We start from the raw sequence: 18947 nt of genomic DNA, 5'->3' as shown, positions 1-18947 counted from the left end.
CACAAGAAGGTAGTTATCTCCTTGTCTTGTTGAATCAGAGCAAAACTGACCACCAATATGACATGGCTTTGAAAAGGCAAAAACAATTTTGTTTTGTATCAGTAACTTGCTTCTAGAAGAGCTAAAATGCAAATGACACTGGCAAAAGTAAACTCATGTTCCGCCTACAATCCTGGCCATATGCATTCAAGAAAAATTAATTTAGATAGAAGCAAGTTGAAAAAAGGTCTTTAAAATGATTGAGTGAACAAATAACCCATTTACATGGAAAGAGAAGAAAAGCTTGACTTATCTTGTACAGAATACATGAACAAATTTCTAAAAAGTACTGTTCTCATTGCTAGCATAAAAGGAAGGAATTCTGTTAAGCTGTAAAATGTTGGATTGACTTGATGCTACTCTAATGCTGATAACCAGGCTCCTGAATCATGGTTCAGGAGCATGTCCCCCAAAATTAAGTCTTAATGCTACTTCTCAGATTTAATTCTTCTGTCAGTCACAATGACAGCAGAAATTAAATTAATGAGTACTTGTTGATAAACCTTAACTGTCATCTGTCATACTTACATGCTATCTAAAACTAAGATAGCTGACTATGCAGCACAGACAGTGTTTTTCCGTGAGTCTTCTCAGATGTTTGAAGACTATGGTATAAATGAACTTACTGCAATACACTGTTAAGCACATTCAATATTAATTCATCATTTATGGCCTTTGGTTTTTAATTTACTATGCAAGTAACAAAGACACATACACTAAGACAGGGAACTAATGCAAAGCATATTAGCATGGAAAATCTGCATACCAGAGCTGCCATGGCCCAGCCAGTTTTGTTGTAGATGAATTCTAAATTATTTCTTCTCAGATATAACAAGCCACCAACAAGAGATACCAGAAGAGCCAGTGCAATTGTACCAGAATAGTTAGGAGGCCTGAACACTCTAATCTGGAAAAAATAAAAACAAATACAGATCAGAAATAAATACATACCTACAGATCTATTTCCATATAAGCAAACAAGGAGCATAAGGAGCATCTGAAATCTGGTTTTGACACAGATTAATCACTGAATGTATCCATAAATAAGAAAAAACATAGTACCTGCCTTAATAAATAGATTGCATGAAAAAAGCTGTAAGGACCATTTTAAACTAATACGCTACTGATCTGAAAAATTCAATACAGAATATTCCATTATCTCTTCTTTCAGAAAATTAAACTGTTCAACTCAAAAAAATATATGTATTTTCAACAGATATGCATGTTGTTTCTGAATTATGAGCAACTACTTTTAGATCCATTTGTTTTGTATGTAGTATTGCAAGCATGTATTACTCATTCAAAACTAATTATCACAATATCACTACTTTTTTCATCTAGAAAAAAATAAACATAATTTAAGCAAGAATAAAATATAATCTGCAAACTATAGAAGTTACCACAACTATCATGAATATTTATTTTGGTTTTGTTTCTTTAAAAATATGCATTCAAGAGCCTACGTTTTAATGGAAAAATAGGCATTAAGGAGGGACTGCATTTGTCATCTGAGTGTCTCAGACTACAAAGGTACATTTGGCTCTAACTTTTAAAATTGTCGAAAGACTTACATGAACATCTGTTCTGTCAGCTATCCATTTAGCTAGCTGTTCAGCTGCAAATCCGATTCTCTGCAGGTCAAATGTGTCAGCTCTCTTGGGCTTACCTTTTGGAGGAAAATGCATGAAAGTCGGAGCAGAGTTCATATTCAGCTACAAAACAAGGAAAAATAGCAAAAAAAATTAGTAACCCCATACTTTAAAATGTTTACCTGTTATGTATCAGACAACATAAGCATATTTAATATGAAAAATATTATTTGCCCTCCTGCTTAATGTGTTACTCTTTTTTTATACATCTTCATGTACAGTCCTATAAAAAGTGCTCAAAGTATTCCTTGCTTTTTTCTTCTGGTAGATTCTTTTCGATGTTTAATTATTCAGAGTGTTTCACCTACCAGCTTTTTTGTCTAAGAGTATCTTACACTTTATAGTTCCCACACACTGTAAGAACTTCCCAGCAGTTAGTAAAAACAGACAGCCCACCTCCCTCCAATCTATTAAAGTATATTAGGCTGAAATTCAGGGGAAAATAAAAGCTTATAGCTTGACATTGTTTCTCTTACTTAACTCTCACCAGTCCAAAGTTACCTAGGCGATCTTCATCTTCACGGGTTTTAAGACAGACTACAGCACTAGTGCTTAGTCCTTTTTGAATCCCAGAAAACCTAGATAACTAGCTTCGATGACATAACTTGCTCTGGGAATTGGGTGAATATTAATCCACATGTCAATACCATTGGAACTATTCACACTGCATCAATCTGGGAAGTTTGTTTAAATATAATTCAATTGATTTAAAACCTTTCATAATTAAAAGAAATAAAAAGTAAGAGTATGCCTCTTTGTAAGTCCTCTCAGCTATATTGTGTACAGGGTAAAAAAACTCATAGATGATAAACAAACAGGTTTATATTTATCACTTTGTTTAAATTTTGACTTCAGCTTTGTTATAGGTGCTATAGGTATATATTATTATATAGGTATATATTGCTATGGGTATATATTATAATTATTCTATATAAGATTCCTCCATATTTAGTCCATCTCAGAAAAGATGTAATAAACCATTTGAAAAACATGAAAATTAACGTAAACAAAATCAAGGAAAATATTTAAATATGATGCAATATGGAGATCTTTGAACAGCAAACGCAGAGTAACCTTGTTTGTTTCATTCCTGCAAAATGAGTTTTATCACATTACCAAAACATATTATCTAATCAAGTATAGAGCTGAATTTATCATTAGAAATTACCAGCTATTAAAATATTTTCCAACTAAGCAAAAAACAGCTCACTTCCTTAGTGAACCTATTTGTAAATAAAAGTATTCTGAGAAAGGCTAAGAGAAATTTTGCAAAATAGTTTTACAATAGTGTCCAGAGGAGGGCTACGAAGATGGTGAAAGGCCTGGAGGGGAAGACGTACGAGGAACGGCTGAGGGCACTGGGCCTGTTCAGCCTGGAGAAGAGGAGGCTGAGGGGAGACCTCATCGCAGTCTACAACTTCCTCGTAAGGGGGTGTCGAGAGGCAGGAGACCTTTTCTCCATTAACACCAGCGACAGGACCCGCGGGAATGGAGTTAAGCTGAGGCAGGGGAAGTTTAGGCTGGACATCAGGAAAGGGTTCTTCACAGAGAGAGTGGTTGCACACTGGAACAGGCTCCCCAGGGAAGTGGTCACTGCACCGAGCCTGACTGAATTTAAGAAGAGATTGGACTGTGCACTTAGTCACATGGTCTGAACTTGGGTAGACCTGTGCGGTGTCAAGAGTTGGACTTGATGATCCTTAAGGGTCCCTTCCAACTCAGGATATTCTATGATTCTATGATTCTATGAATACTTTTAAGATTCAGAAACCTCAGATACAGAAACCTTCTGACACTGTACAGAGATGGCAGTTGGTTTGCAGCTGTTTTATCATTTCTCTACAAGCAATATAAAAGCTGGAAATCCAGTCTTCTTTTTAATTATTTTTTTTCTTTCTTTTTCCTCTGACATCAGTATTACATTACTGGTTTGCACACATAATGACAAGGTCAGAACTACTAGAAAAATCCATCTTAACCCATCATCAGTCATTCAGGTCCCTTATGCTTATCACAATATTTCTCACAGACAGCCAAAAAAATTAAACATTTCATTTAATTTGGTGTAATGTTTATGTGACTTTAAATGTTCATCATCTGAAATAAACAGAACCTGTGCCCTTTTACACAAGTAATAAATTGGACTGTACTACTCTAATATGTATTGATGGCTTAAGGCAAGATCAAACAATGTATTTTAGTGTAACCATAAAGGATAATGTAAGATAAATTTTTAAAGGTTGAAAGTTTTAAAATCAAAATCTTACCCATTAATAAGCATATTTTTACACAACACATTCTAAGATGTCTGATGGAAGCCAAAATATTTACAAAACACAAACTATCAAAATATAAAATATTTGAAAATTAAATATTTAAAAATTTCAGAGAAAATGTCTAGCTCATATTTCACCAAAAGGTGATTAAAAATATAGAGAACTTCAAAACTTGTTACTCTTCTTAATCTCTATTTTTAGCTTCAATCAGTAAATAAATATCAAAGAGAAAAAAGCATGGTTTTATTTAGTATGAATTTTCCAGGGATGCTTTTTGTTTTGATTATTCAATTTAAGACTATTTTCCAGGAATTGATTCCTCATTCTTCATAGCCAGCATATAAAATCTAAAATCTAAAAGTCTCCTCTATTTACCCTGAAGAACTTCCAGACTAAGAGTACTAAAGCTGAAAAATATTTTCTTCAACCTATTCAACTAAATGGCTTTTAACTAAGACCATGTTTCCTAAAGATAAATAAAATCTTTAAATGCAAATGTTATTTACACTGCATTTCATTCCAGAAAACAACACTAATAATGGGCTGATGAAATTTTACATACATATAAGATCATCTATAAAGAAATACCATGAACTACATTTAGGAAATGCTGGAAGTGGCTACTTGTACTATTCTTCCTTGTTAATGTTATAAAAATTCCAGCATCTGGTATTTTTAACCAGAAAATTTATATATGATATGCATATGTATCTACAAAGAGAACACTTTTCTGCTGTCATTTATCAAATAAATATGTATTATAAAAAATTAAGAATGTTTTATAATATCCAGCATTACCTGTTGAAAGACATCTGCCCCTTCATCATAATCCACTATTGTGAAGAACAGCTTGTTTGAAAAAGCAGATGAATAGCGCCATGAATTAGCCAGCACTTGATATTCTTCATTAGCTTGCCTAAAAGAAACAAACATATATCCATGTGGCATCCACTGGCAACAAAGATGACCTAGCCAACTGCAGTGGTTAGGTGATTTACACTTAAAATTTCATTCTCAACACCCATATTATCAATTAATAAACAAAGTTTGAGCTCATTATACAACTCTCTGCTTCATACTTGCATTCTCCAAAATTACAAATGTGTTAAGTCAAACTAAAAGCAGAGAGATCCCAGAAGATGTTAACAAGAGTAATCTCCTTCATAATCAAAAGCTTCAGAAAACACAATTAAAACCCTCAGGAGAGGCCTCCTGAGGATCACCAAAATCTGCAAACAGATCTCTGTATGGAGATGCTTACATGGCCTTCAAGTATAGTAACAGGATTTACTTGCCAAAGACAAATGCACATAGAGAAATCTGAAAGTAGTGAAAAATCACAAAGAAACGTGACTGTAATATTCTGTACAAAAAAAAACAGAGCCAAAGAAAAAGTCTGTCCACACTATGCCAAGAACTACTAAACATTGGGGACGTGACAGCAAGCTAACAGGAGGTTCGTAAGTAGCATAAAAATGCTCATGATTATTTCTATAAAACAAGGTTTAAAAGCAATACAGAATAATTTTCCACAACATATAGGGTTATATAATCTGTTTTATCATCATTAGAAAGCCATATTGCTACTACTTGTGATTTGCAAGAAAGCCTCTTATTTGCTTTCCTTGCGGCTGTACATTCAGGGTTGTTTCGGGTTTGTTTTGGTTGCTTAGTTTATTTTAAACCTTTCCATGTCTGCCCTGAGAGGAGGAAAAAAAAAGGGGGGGGTACACTGATCCTTACCAGGAAAGATTTGCCCCAAATACACAAGCACAGAACTATTTCCATGCATATGATGGTGCAGACTACTATTTACTTAAAAGCTGGGACTGCAAGAGAGAAACTCTGCACTAAACACATACAAAAACATCATATTTTAAGAGTAAAGAGGAGGAAGACAGAATTACAGGCGTGGTAAGACAATACCCTATTTCCTTACAACTGTGATCAGCCTTAGGCATGAGATATATTACATACAACTCCAGCAGAGTTGTGTTGTATCTAGGAATATATTGTATACAAGAAAAATCTATCATGAAAAAAAAAAAAGTTAAAATAAAATTTGATCATCTCTTCTCCCTGAAAAAGAATCTCATGAAGCACAACAAAACTCAACTTTCACTCATTACTTGATTAAGACTTGCTCCTTAAAACATTTATTCAACAGACAAAATTTGGAATTATAAAAAATGGATTATGCTTTTTTTTTTTTTTCTAGAATCAAATATTAGCATTAAGCAGACTAACATATTCACTGTCATCCTGAAGAGGGCAGTCAGACAACATCAAAGGAATGCTATAAAACCTCAAGAAATATCTGTGGGACACTCTTCACTCTTCTGTTAAACCTGCTATATTAAAGTTTCACTATTTTCATTATAAAAACAAGATAAAATCACTTCATCTTGATGCTAGCATTCTTCTTAGTCTACCCGTCACTTGTGATGTAACAATATTTCTGGAAGTTCAGATACTCCAGTTATGCCCCCACTATTTGACAAAACCCTCTTGTTCCCTTCGATCTCCATGCATTTCTTCATGTTTAAATTATGCTATTTTGATTTAATGTAACTGGCAGAACACAGGTTTCAGAAAGTAACATTTTTCCAAACGTCCTCTTGAATTTTCTGTAACAGTACAATTTTATCTTCTCACTGAACGTTCCAAAGCATTCTGCAGTACACCCTTATAGCAGCTCTTGGAGGGTGTGGAGGAAGGAGACTGCAACAAGGAGGGGCAGGAATGCAAAGTTACAGGATTGCTACTGAAGAACATCCTACAATTATTGTGTTAAATAATAATAATAAAAAAAAAAGATATTCCACATCCACTAAATAAGTTCCAATGGATATCCTGATGAAGCCAAAAAAATTGCATTAATTTTTTTTTTTTTTGATGTGTTGCTTACTCGTTCTTAAATATAATAATAATAAACAGTGTAAGTACTTGGCTGGAAAAAAAAATCAACCTCCAATTAACATCAGTTACATCGATTCCATCACTAGTTATCTACTTGTCTATCCCTACCATTAGTTAACATCAACTCTATCATAGTTTGTTTACATGAAGTAATGTTAATTATATAATTCATTATAATAATTATATAAAATAGTATAAAGACATAGAGCAGAACCACACTTGGTATGAACTCATCAGATTAACATTAGCACTGTTCTTGTTAGTTTGACACAATTTTTTGATAGAAAAGATTTAAATGATTTTTCTGTCAGATTTTTCTGATTCTGTGATTCTGTAAATGATATTGCTGCTCCAGTCACCTCTTAATCTTGTCATAACATGTAGCAACATAGGAACTAGCAACACCAACAGTAATAATAACCAACTTCTAGAAAATAATGACCAGATCAAAATAAAATGCTACTACTAGAGTTTCCTAGAATATTCAACCCACTGAAAAGTAAGCTGCTAGGCAAATGGTCTATAAAATGTCACACATTACACAAGAGCACTCATTAAATATTAAAAGTTTTATTTAAAAAGATTAATTACATTGGTGTCTATGGCAGATAATCACATTTGTATAGCTTCAGCTATATTAAATTTGATTAATTTTGTTCTATTAGTCTGACGTTATATTAGGGAAAATGCAAACTGAATGTTGTAAAAGGAATAGAATAGACTGTAGAATTATTTGTCAAAGAAAGCAGTAAAACATCAATTTTTGGCATGCTATGGACTGCAAAAAAAACATTTACAAATGTACAATTGGCAAAGAATGCATTACCAGGTGACCTACCAGTTCTTAACCCATCTGCTTAAGTAGAAATGTGATCAATGCTGCAATTTACATCCAGAACAACTCTTGTTTTTTATTTGAAATGGTTTTCCCTAAAAGATGAGACAAAGAGGCTAAATGCATATTTTAACCACTACTCAGTATCAAGATGATAAATTCAAACTGCTTATTTGCTTTTGTTTTTAGCGTGACTCGATGTCATGGTGAAAAGCATGAAAGAACCTAACAAATTCATCCAAAATACACTCCAAACACTACAAAATAAGACAGAACGGACAGTAGTTGAATACTACACTATTTATGCAATCTAAATATTGATAGTAACAGAAAACAAGCTAAAAACCATGCTATTCTATTTACAGCATCCCAATAGATCCAATTCCAATTTATTCTGGAGATGAAAGGACACTTCATCATATTTTGTAGAAAGAGAATAAGGAGCCTCTCATGGTCCACACAAATAACTACTATTCTGGAAAACAAGACTCATCCATACTTCTATCATAATACTAAAATGCACTAAAAAGGAAAAAAACAAATGCAGAACTTTCACTGGCTCGTTCCACACCTCCTGTTCCTTTTTTGAACAAAAGTTCAAAAGATAATTCCCTCTCAGTACAGTGAAGAGACATAGTAATGTTTTTTTCACTACCCGCTCATGATCAACCAGCAAAAAGCTGAAAGGTAGAGGGAGGATCCTGTTCTCATTTCTCATGACAACTCCTTGACTGTCAGAATTTTATTTTTTGCTTTTGACCTACTCTTTGATCAACTACTTGAAAACAGTTTTCTCAGATATCCTCTTGAACAGGGAAACCAATAGATTTCCTTTCTTTTCTAGATAAAAAACCTCCTCCTAGATATATCTTACTGATGGGGTAGATGGTAATAAAAATATGTGGAACTTATTATTTTGTGTATTTTGTCATTCCTTTCTGCACAGTGAGTCAACAGCAGAAGGCAGCTATACTTAAGGGCCTTTTATGAAAGGCACATGACATTAAGCTCAGAACTTAAAAATGCACAAGCTGTATGTTGAATTATAATATACCTTTTTATAATCCTAAAGCAAATACAAAAGAAATAGTTAATAACTAATTGACTTGGAGCTCATGCTGCAGCATGATTTCTGCAGTAGCTACATCTTAGTCCAAAATACACCGTTAATCCTTTCTGACAGAATTCAGCCTCGTCATTCAAAATGCAACAAAAGAAGTCTTTAGAAAACATATGCCACACCAGCAAAATTGAGCTGGCTCCCTCATGACCAACACATATACTGTATACACTTATTTGTATTTATACAAAATTATTATTTAGATTATTTTATATACTTATTATACTTATATATATACTTTTATATACTTTATATATATATAAGTATATACACTATATATTTATATATACGATATATATTATAGTATATTATATATACTATATACTATACTACAAGTATATATAATATATATATACACATGTATATATACTTATATATATATACACTTACATACTTATTATACTCTTTACACACACATATTTACAGATGCATACACAACTTCATCTAATGGGAGTGCTCCTTTCAATACAAGCTTTTACATATACAACAGTCTAGTCAACATGGGGTGAAAAAAAATACTGGCTACACAAGCTTCTCTCCATTCCTAGCCTTTTTTGGCTGCTTCTTCATAAACACAGCCTTTGGAAAACTGTTAGTGAAAATATTTCATTAAGATGAATACCAAACCAATCCGTGTCTCAGAGTTGAGAAATGGGTTGTTGCCTTTTCAGAATCACCTGTAAATCAATCTGATTCGTTATGGACATAGAATAAATCAGAATTTATATATATAATTTTTAACTTCTAAAAGTACGTATTTAAAATACTGAAAAAAGATTATGTAAAAGAATTTGAAGCAAATCAAGCAAAATTATGTAAACAGAAAGCATTAAATACAACAGTATTACATGTATTAGGAACAAAGACACTGGATGAATAGATAAATTACATAAAAAATGACAAATTAAGTGAGAATCACTGATTTTTTTCAATTAACCCTTCTCAAGCTGATGTGTAACATTATCTATTTATTTCCTGCAGTGATAAAAAATGCTTCTCATTCCATTGGCAAAAAAAGATCTTCAGTAATTTTTGCTTGAGAACATCTACAAAATATGCAATATGCTTTGATTTTAATCAAAAAGATCAACTAGTAATTGAAAGGTTAATTTTACATAGTTTCATCCAAATTTCTGAAGTCACGAGGATTTCTTGGCACGCAGCATTTTAAGAGTAAATTTATATTATTTCCACATGCTTTCACAAACCTGTAACTTCTACGTGATTTATGTGACTGATGTGACAATGTTGTCTTTGCTGTACACAGAAAAAACTTGGATTTTCTGAGACAAATGGGGTCTTTTCTCCACGTATGGTTTCTTACTATATATAAGGGTATACTTTTTCAGAAGTTATTACATAGCATAATCCCAAAAGTTTTAAGATTTGGCTACGATCACTCAACCAAGTTTTAACCAAAATATGGAACTTTTCTGGTGTTGAAAAGATTGGGAAAAAGATCTTCACACCTTCTAGACAATGTCCAAACAACACTCTTCAGCAATGGACAGACACTGTATTCCTTAGTCTGGTACAAAACTTGACCACCAAACTGATTTTATGTTCACTCTGAAAGGTGGGTGATGCTAACTTCCTAGATGGAAGAAACTACCTCTCCATTGTTGGTAGTAAAATCATTCAAAACACTTGAAGGAATGTACAACAACATTGTAGGTAGGGGATCAACCTGACATCAAGCATTCTAAATCTAGACAAATGCAAAATCAGATACACAAAAGATACAGTTTATTTTAACACAATAGGACACATTACCCCTCATGGCCTCAGATGAACAAGTCTTCAATGGTCAACTCCAATGACAATCAGCTTCCACTGCTCTTCTGCAGAAGAGGAGCACATCTCCCACCATTGCTCTCCCACCTGTTATTTCTCTCTCTCTCTCTCTCTTTTTTTTTTCCATATAATACTTTGTTATTCATGCTTAGCTTTTGAGGTAGCTCTATGCAACAGCAGCACACTACATTTCTCTTTTAAAAATACTGCTCCCCTATTCTTTACAAACTGGACACTGAGATAAAACACCAAAATGTCAAATCTATCCACCAAAGAGAGAAGACCTTTAGACTTTTTTTTTTTTTTGGGTGCAGGGGGGGGGGTGAGCATACTAATTCTTGAGACAGTTATTCAAAGACAAATATTTCAGTCTAAATACTACTTTTTATTTTAAATATAACATTGGTTTTTGTATACAACTGTTTCAAAAATATTTTGATTAGCAACAGTTAACTTAAACCGTGGATAGAAGCATCCTCACAGAACATTACAGATTTAGTTAAAAATCTATTTTTCCTTTAGGCAAACTGGCTAGTGAATAGCTAACAATAAAGTAATGCATGCATTTCAGTTCTGTATATCTTTTCAGTGCTCCCATCCATTAATTAGCCATTGATCTGAAAATGTCGATTTTCCTAATAATGGTTTTATGTGCAGTACGATCAACCTCATTAAATTTCTTTTATTTCACATGAAAGAGAGGATCTCAACTTCACATTCATTTAAATAATCCTGACTGAAAGCAGTATGTTGATTTTTTTCTTCCTGTTATGCTTATAGATTTTTAGTTGCTTCTATACATAAATACCTAGCCTAGCATATTACAGGATGAAGCTTATAAGGTTAACTTATCTACTTGGAAGGAAAATAATAAGTGATTTTAAACAATATGGTAAACTTCCAACTCTTGTTTCATTTCCTAAAGTTAAACTCTGGCAATGCAAAGAAATAGTAGCAACCAAGTGCAGGAAGTGGTAAAGCAGTATTACTTTGACTTAGCAATGTTAGCTTCTGTACCTAACTTCCTCCCCTTCACAGTTCAGATGTGGAGGGTGAACTCATGGGAATGCAATTTACACACTCTTCTTCAAAACTGACAAACTGAAACCAACAGCAAAAAATTAACCTATTAAAACATCTAAGAAAAAACATATATAACTACAGGTTTTCATCTTATGATTGCAAGCCAGCTGAATTTTGTGTTGTAAATGTTGCATTCTATTGCCTAAGAAATCCAACAAGTTACTAACAATTATCAACTTTAAATATTGCTTACATTACACCTATTTAAAACAAAGAAATATTCTTCATATAAATGTTACCTATTTTGTAGTTCTATGCAGCATTCCGGTGCCTATTTAGATAAGTTTTGAACACCCTGAATAATAAGCCTAAACACAGTAATTTCTAATGCATGTTTTGGCTGAAGAAGGTTTTATTAGCTCAATTTCTGATTTAGTAATGTAATTAAGTACATGACTAGCTCTCAGTCCCTTGGCCCCATTCCCATGTCTATCATTTGTCATTTTTTGATTAACTGCATTGAACTAGAAACTTTCAGAGAAAGATCTTGGACTTAGAAGAATACCACTACCACTCCAATATATGTTCTAAAAGGAGCTAACAGCACATTTCAAAGTGCAGTGCCAGACAGTATTCCACAATATTTTTCCTTGTGGAAAAATGCACTTGCATGTAAGAACCATCCAAATCGGTGAAATCACAGCATAACTCACATCTGTATCAGAGCTTTAGATATCACTTAATGGGAGAAATTAGTGAAATGTCATATTATTGAAAGGTAATTATTTACTTTATCACAAAACATCTTTGGAGAGATTGCAGCTGACTGATAATAGTATAAAGCAGATTTCTTAAAAAGTTTTAGTCCTAGGTGGCATACATTTTGTTCAACTGTAATTAAAAAATGCTAAAACTAAAAAAACTTCTAAAATTTATCATATATATTAAAAAGAAGTTGAAATGATGCTTTAACAAACACATGAGGCTGTTAAATAGTAAATATCTGCCCCAAGCAAAGAACAGTCCTACCTGTATTTCACATTGATTAAAATGTTCACCTGAAAACTGTGGTGAGAAAGACGGAAAAAAAAATGAATTACCTGCAAACAGAGCATTGCCGCTGTGGCTGTAGAGCAGTGAACATCACTATCACAGAGTAGTTACGAGGTGGAGCCTTCACAAATCTTCGGAATTTGTCTCCATTCATGCGGATGACCGAGCGCCTTGAGCTCCACTCCATCAGCTGTTCTACCTTCTCAGCCAGAAGATTCTGTAATTGAGGACAAAGATGAGGAACATTTAAGCTTAAACTTCAAGCACTTTGTAGCTCTATTCTGCCTTTGCATGCCCAGAGGGGAAAACTGTATAGCACAGTTTAGTCTTGTATGTAGACAAGTAGATTGTAAGTATCTTAAAATAACTCAATCCGGTCTTAAAGGATGCACAAAATGAAATCAGACAGCTTCCTACCTACAGCAAAGGCATAGAGTAAGGCTGACTAAATAAGAGATATCAGTATGGCAATAATTTAACTTCAATTGGAAGCTTTAGATGATGCAACATTATGCTACGCATTCTGTTTCGTAAAAACATTAGTAAAATATTTAGTAAAGACATATTGTCAAACATTAAGATGAAAGAAAAATCTGTTACAAAGAAATAGATATAACATTTCTTTACACATATGCATATTTATGTTGAATTTATACATTAATATTTTGTATTTTGATACAGATTGCTCTGTTTTGTAAAACCTAGGCATGTTCCATTCTAAGATCATGGTTTTAGTTTCTTTTAAGACTGAGATCACGATACTATTTGGGCTGAACTATGAGTGTATAAGAAAAAAAAAAAAAAAACAGCACATATTTTGCTTTCATGCTTTTTTCTTTTCCATGAAAGTATTAAATTACATGAATGATCTAAAAGCAGACTATGACACACATTAGCAGATGGCCCTTACATCAAATACACTCATCTAACTATTCCTGTGAAAACCTATTTATACTTTTTTTTTTTTCCAAGTGAGACTGATGTCATACACGCTCTGTAGAGAATTGTTAGTTTCTCAAAATCACCTACTTTGAGTGAGGCTGCACTGACAACGTAGGTGGATCGCTACACCTACAACATACCAGGACCAATGCAATCCATCTTGTTTTAAGTTCCTCACCCAAGGACACCGTGGAAGCTGCCTATATTGAGTAATAGCAGAGGGAAAAAAAAAACAGCAGAGAAAACTGGAATGATACACACAGAAGCTGAGTGCTGAGGGAGGATGGGTAGGACAGAAAAAAGAGACAGGCAGAAACAGAGAGAAAGTGAAGGCGGTACCAACCAAGAAAGAAACTAAGGTCAGAAGACTGGAAGGTGTGAGACCTGTGATAAGACAGGATGAGTTGGCGAAAGAGGAAACCAATGAGGATCTGGGAAAAGAGAACATGGTAACAGGCGAGACAACAAACACAAATACCGTGCAAGAACAACGGTCCAAGGAGAAAAGATGGCTTCCCTAGGATTTAATAAATAAATAAAAATAAAATAAAATAAAATAAAATAAAATAAAATAAAATAAAATAAAATAAAATAAAATAAAATAAAATAAAATAAAATAAAATAAAATAAAATAAAATAAAATAAAATAAAATAAAATAAAATAAAATAAAATAAAATAAAATAAAATAAAATAAAATAAAATAAAATAAAATAAAATAAAATAAAATAAAATAAAATAAAATAAAATAAAATAAAATAAAATAAAATAAAATAAAATAAAATAAAATAAAATAAAATAAAATAAAATAAAATAAAATAAAATAAAATAAAATAAAATAAAATAAAATAAAATAAAATAAAATAAAATAAAATAAAATAAAATAAATAGAAGAATAACTTAATCTAGTAATATTCCGACAAATCAGTATGGCCATAATTAAGAGTCAAGATACATATATGAGGGAGGGAAGGACTAACTACAACAATAAAGGAAAATTACTCTCAGATCTTCCATCCTAAAGATGACCCTTGTAACTCCTAAGGCACAAACAGTAATCAGAAGTTTTAAGTCTAAAAGAAGCTTTGATCAGCATAAATCTTGAACAGTTTTGAGACAGCTACATTCATTTGTCCTGACAAAGATTTAAAGAAAAAAAAATCTTTTAAATTTTCATTGCCATTACCATATTTTGGCTGAGTTCTATAATCACAAATCCAAAGGAGAAATTACAACTCTGTTTATCATGAAAATACTAATGAATCAATTAGTACTAGAAGTTTTCTTCTGCTATTAGACTTACTCGGTTTTGGTAGTTTTGCTTCAATAAGATATTACAAAAGTTCTTTTTCTTTTTTTTTAAAAAAAAAAAAAAGCAGAATGCAGAATACATAAAAAAAATACAGCCTACTCATTTGTATCCTCAGTTAGCCATATCTGGATTAAACATATTAATTTCAAAAGACACACTGGTTTTGTATTAGGTACACTAGTGCACAATGTGCAGTAAAGCAGGAACAAAAAGGATATGGAAAATATTTCCAAAAGTTGGAATAACTGAAGGATAAACCAAGGAGAACTAAGATAACTTTTAAATTAGCACAGAAGAACATATAATGTGTTTCTTGGTAGAGAAAACCACACACTTTACAGAATAGATCTTATTCAGAGAAAAGAAATACAAACCCATGAAGTAGCATTAAGGGTACTATGGTAAAAGCACAACCTTAACAAAAAAAAAAGGGGGGGGGAGAGAGAAAAAGACCGTTGTTTATTACTGCTATATCGTATTTTTTTCTACAAAATTATCAATTATATCAAAAGAGAACTCCCCAGAGAAGCTCTATACAAAGTTGAATTTGGAAACCTGCGTTACCAATAAGCAATTGCCTCATGGTGAGGTAGTGTGTTTTTTTTTTCCCCCTCCAGATTCAGACATGTATATGGTCACCTACATGTAACCATGAAGGCTCTTGTACAGTACCACAAAGTTCACCACAATGTTCTCAACCACTTATGTTTTCTGTTCTGCTTTTTCTAAATGGCAGGTAGAAAGTCAGCAAATAAGTTAACCAAATAAGTTTATGGTACCAAGTAACCAACTTCATATTCTTGAAATACTAGCTTGGCAGGTACAAATTTATCACTTGCTTCCCTGGATTCTGGAAAATCTACATTTTTTTGAATATAAAAATACCATTGAATAAACAGTAGATAATCACATACATTACAAAAATTCTTCTATAGGCCAGATCACCTAATCTTAGATAACTGACTGCACTTAATTATTCAACCCTTTTTTTTTATTATTTTTTAAATCACTTCTATTCCAGAAAGTTTGCTTTTGCAGTATAATGAATAGATCAGATCTTCTGGAGTTAGGTAGCTTCACTGTGATGTCTGTGCCGTGTCCTATATTTTAAGTCTTTCTGGTTTATAACACTTCACAGATAGATGAGGTCTGATACTGGTCTGTCTTTTCTATCCTTTACACAATGAATACTGCTCATTTCATTTAAGAAGGAAATAAATAAACCTAGTGTTAAATGAGTTTCCACTGTAGCTGTGCATTTTACTTTGAAGTCGAGCACCAGCATTCAGGAAAGATGGCAGATTTCAACATTACAACTGTTTACAACTCTGAATCAAAAAAGGCACCGACTGTCAATGCTGTTAGAAATTGAGCAGTCTATTAAAAGAGAAAAAAATATATATTTTAAATGCTGAAGCTAGCAGACTGGACTTTGAGATTTCATAATCCAGAATGTATATTAGATATTTTTATAAGAAAATTAACAGTTCTTAAAATAATACTGCATAAAAACAAAGAGAAAAAAAAACAAAGATTGTTGACTACAAGTATGACTATAAACTGTATCTCCAGTCAAATTTTTTCTCCTGCATAAAAGATCAGCGTTGAAAAACTAAGGGAAAAAAAGTTTGTCAGGTAATACCCAGGAAAGCATTGTTAAAAAAATTAACATGAAAATTAACATAACCCTAAATTATTCTTGCAACGTAAATTACTGAAACTAAAGATATCCTTCAGCATTTTTCTTTCACTGATTATCATCCAGCTATACAGAAACTATCACCAAAGCGAATAACCTTTAGGATGCCAGATTTTTGCTGAAGTGTTACTGACCCACCTCTTTCCACTTGGCAAACTTGTCTGTTTGCCAGAATTCTCCATCTCTCCAAATTCTCCATATCTCCAAATAACAGAAAGTGGCTAAATCTGATACGCTAGGCAAAACGCTGCTTGCAATGACTGAGATACACGAACGATTGTTGCTTATGTCCAGAAAATCACAAACACCATCTCATTTTTGCCCTATGCTGCTAGTTTTCTGCTCCTTTCCAGTTCATAGAAGACCCTGCATTTATTTAAACATTTATTTAAAGAGATCCTCTGAACATTCACTAGTTAATTTACCAGCTTTCTGCTGATAACTCAATGGGGCTTTTGTTGTTGTTGAAATACAAGCATAAATCTCAGGAAGCAAAACTCCTCTTTTAAGAAAAAACTTGGAATGTTGTTGATGCAAACAGCTATGTAAAACATTTAAATAAACTGGTGAAAAGGCAGCCATGTATCATTTATTTTCATTAGCCAATTCTCCAGTTAGAATAAAGGAAAATGCAAGATGTGTGTGTAAACAACACGAACATTAAGAATTGTAAAACACAACAGTAACACTGTTTACTGTTCCTATAGTGTTTTGTAACAAATGCAAACATACAGCACATTTTTTTTTCAAAACTAAATAAACCATAAAGACACAACTGAGAAAATCAGAATCCAGGAATTTTCTGATGCAATAAAGAAAGCAGTTCAGGGATTGCTCCATGAAGAGATGACCTATGAAAATCATTTTTGTTGCTGGAGTAGGAGCAGAGCAATTAATGTTTTGGCCTCAATCCCGTTAAGCAGATGAGCAGTCCCTACTGAAGTCAGGTGCTCAGGAGAGCAATTCTAAATAATTCTGCTTTTGTTACTATGGCTAGCAAAGGATTTTTCCATGTGAAGTTACCCACATCACTGAATCAAGAACAAAGCAAAAGAATAAAGTTAAAGTTCATCTATTATAGATCTCGGTTTTCGGTGATGTGATGAAACAGCTATGCCACCTGTCAGAACTGTAGGCAAACTGTGACAAGCTATGAAAAAGATGATGCTGGCAGGCCTGGCTTCTGGCATCTGCACCTGGTTAGAAGCCTTCCACAAAGCAATTCCCAGTTAGGGATTGCTTCCCAGTGATCCCCCTTATCTCCTCCTTGTTTCTTAACCCAGTAGAGCTTGGCATTTACAAGACTTCCTTTTTGTACTCTGCCACTAGCAACTCAAAACACAGCTTTATTTATCCATTCTCCAAAAACACAATGCCTACAAGACAAAGGATAAACAATCACCACCACCCTGTACACATGTTTCCCATCACTTGACTGCTAATCTTCCTTGACCAGGTTTTGTAAATTTCTCTTGGCCCAAATAAAACCATGCATGGCTGCGGAAGAAAAAAAAAAGTTATACACACACACACACACACACATATATATATAACACCACAACACACAACAGATTTTCCCAATTGCAGCTTGCCCTGGCTGCCCAATGAATGCGATACATTCTCAAGACAAACCTTTTATTTTTAAGAGAAAATTATATACAGTCTTAAATCTTTTAATTCAGATCTGTTTATCTTGGCAATAGCTGATTTGGGAAATATGTATCACAGTAATATGGCAGGAGTATGGCAAAGGGCAATTTCTCCCTGATTCTCATAAGAGTTCCGTCAGTGTCTTCGTCATTAAAATTTTGTTTGACTTTACATTACAGGAAATGTATTTGGAGTTGAGTTTCTACTTTAAACAACTTTTGATTTACCTTGCCTTCAGTTAGAACATGACCACACAGGTAACTTACAACAGACAGACATTTAAAAAAGCAAAGTCCCAAAGATCCTACTAAATGCTTCAATTTCCAAATTAGCTTCCATTCATTTGAAACTTACTGGGTCTACCAACCAGCCTCCTTCAGGTTTCAGAAGAGGGTTTAGGTATGAGAAAAGAGGATGCCCCTTGAATACAACTAGACTTGTGAACACAGAAAACCTTAACTCTGGAAAAGTAGGGCCAAGGTCTGTAAGAGGAGATTCCCATATTAAGAAAAAGTTCTCAAAATAGTTACTAAGAATTAGATGAAGACTCCACTAGTAAGATGAGGAAACACTTATTAGCAAGCCGTGCCCCATTTCCTGATGAAAAATTCAAATTCAAACTAGTAGCTCAAATCTCA

The 18947-nt window shown here is 33.2% G+C and overlaps 1 protein-coding gene across 4 annotated transcripts in view; it reads right to left on the bottom strand.

Annotated features, from left to right (window-relative positions):
* TUSC3 (tumor suppressor candidate 3) overlaps positions 1–18947 on the bottom strand; it is a 119170-nt gene that overhangs the window by 62670 nt on the left and 37553 nt on the right. For all 4 annotated transcript variants that reach the window (XM_038178700.2, XM_038178699.2, XM_038178701.2 and 1 more), the window contains exons 2-5: positions 12756–12925; positions 4763–4880; positions 1611–1751; positions 806–946 (exon numbers count right to left, since the gene is read on the bottom strand). In XM_038178700.2, coding sequence (XP_038034628.1) covers positions 806–946; positions 1611–1751; positions 4763–4880; positions 12756–12925 — 570 coding nt within the window. The remainder of the gene's footprint in view (positions 1–805; positions 947–1610; positions 1752–4762; positions 4881–12755; positions 12926–18947) is intronic.

Source organism: Anas platyrhynchos, chromosome 4 (assembly GCF_047663525.1).
Source record: "Anas platyrhynchos isolate ZD024472 breed Pekin duck chromosome 4, IASCAAS_PekinDuck_T2T, whole genome shotgun sequence".
NCBI classification, from domain to species: domain Eukaryota; kingdom Metazoa; phylum Chordata; class Aves; order Anseriformes; family Anatidae; genus Anas; species Anas platyrhynchos.
Note: the sequence above shows the minus strand (reverse complement) of the source record. Positions and strands in the feature narration are given on the sequence as shown.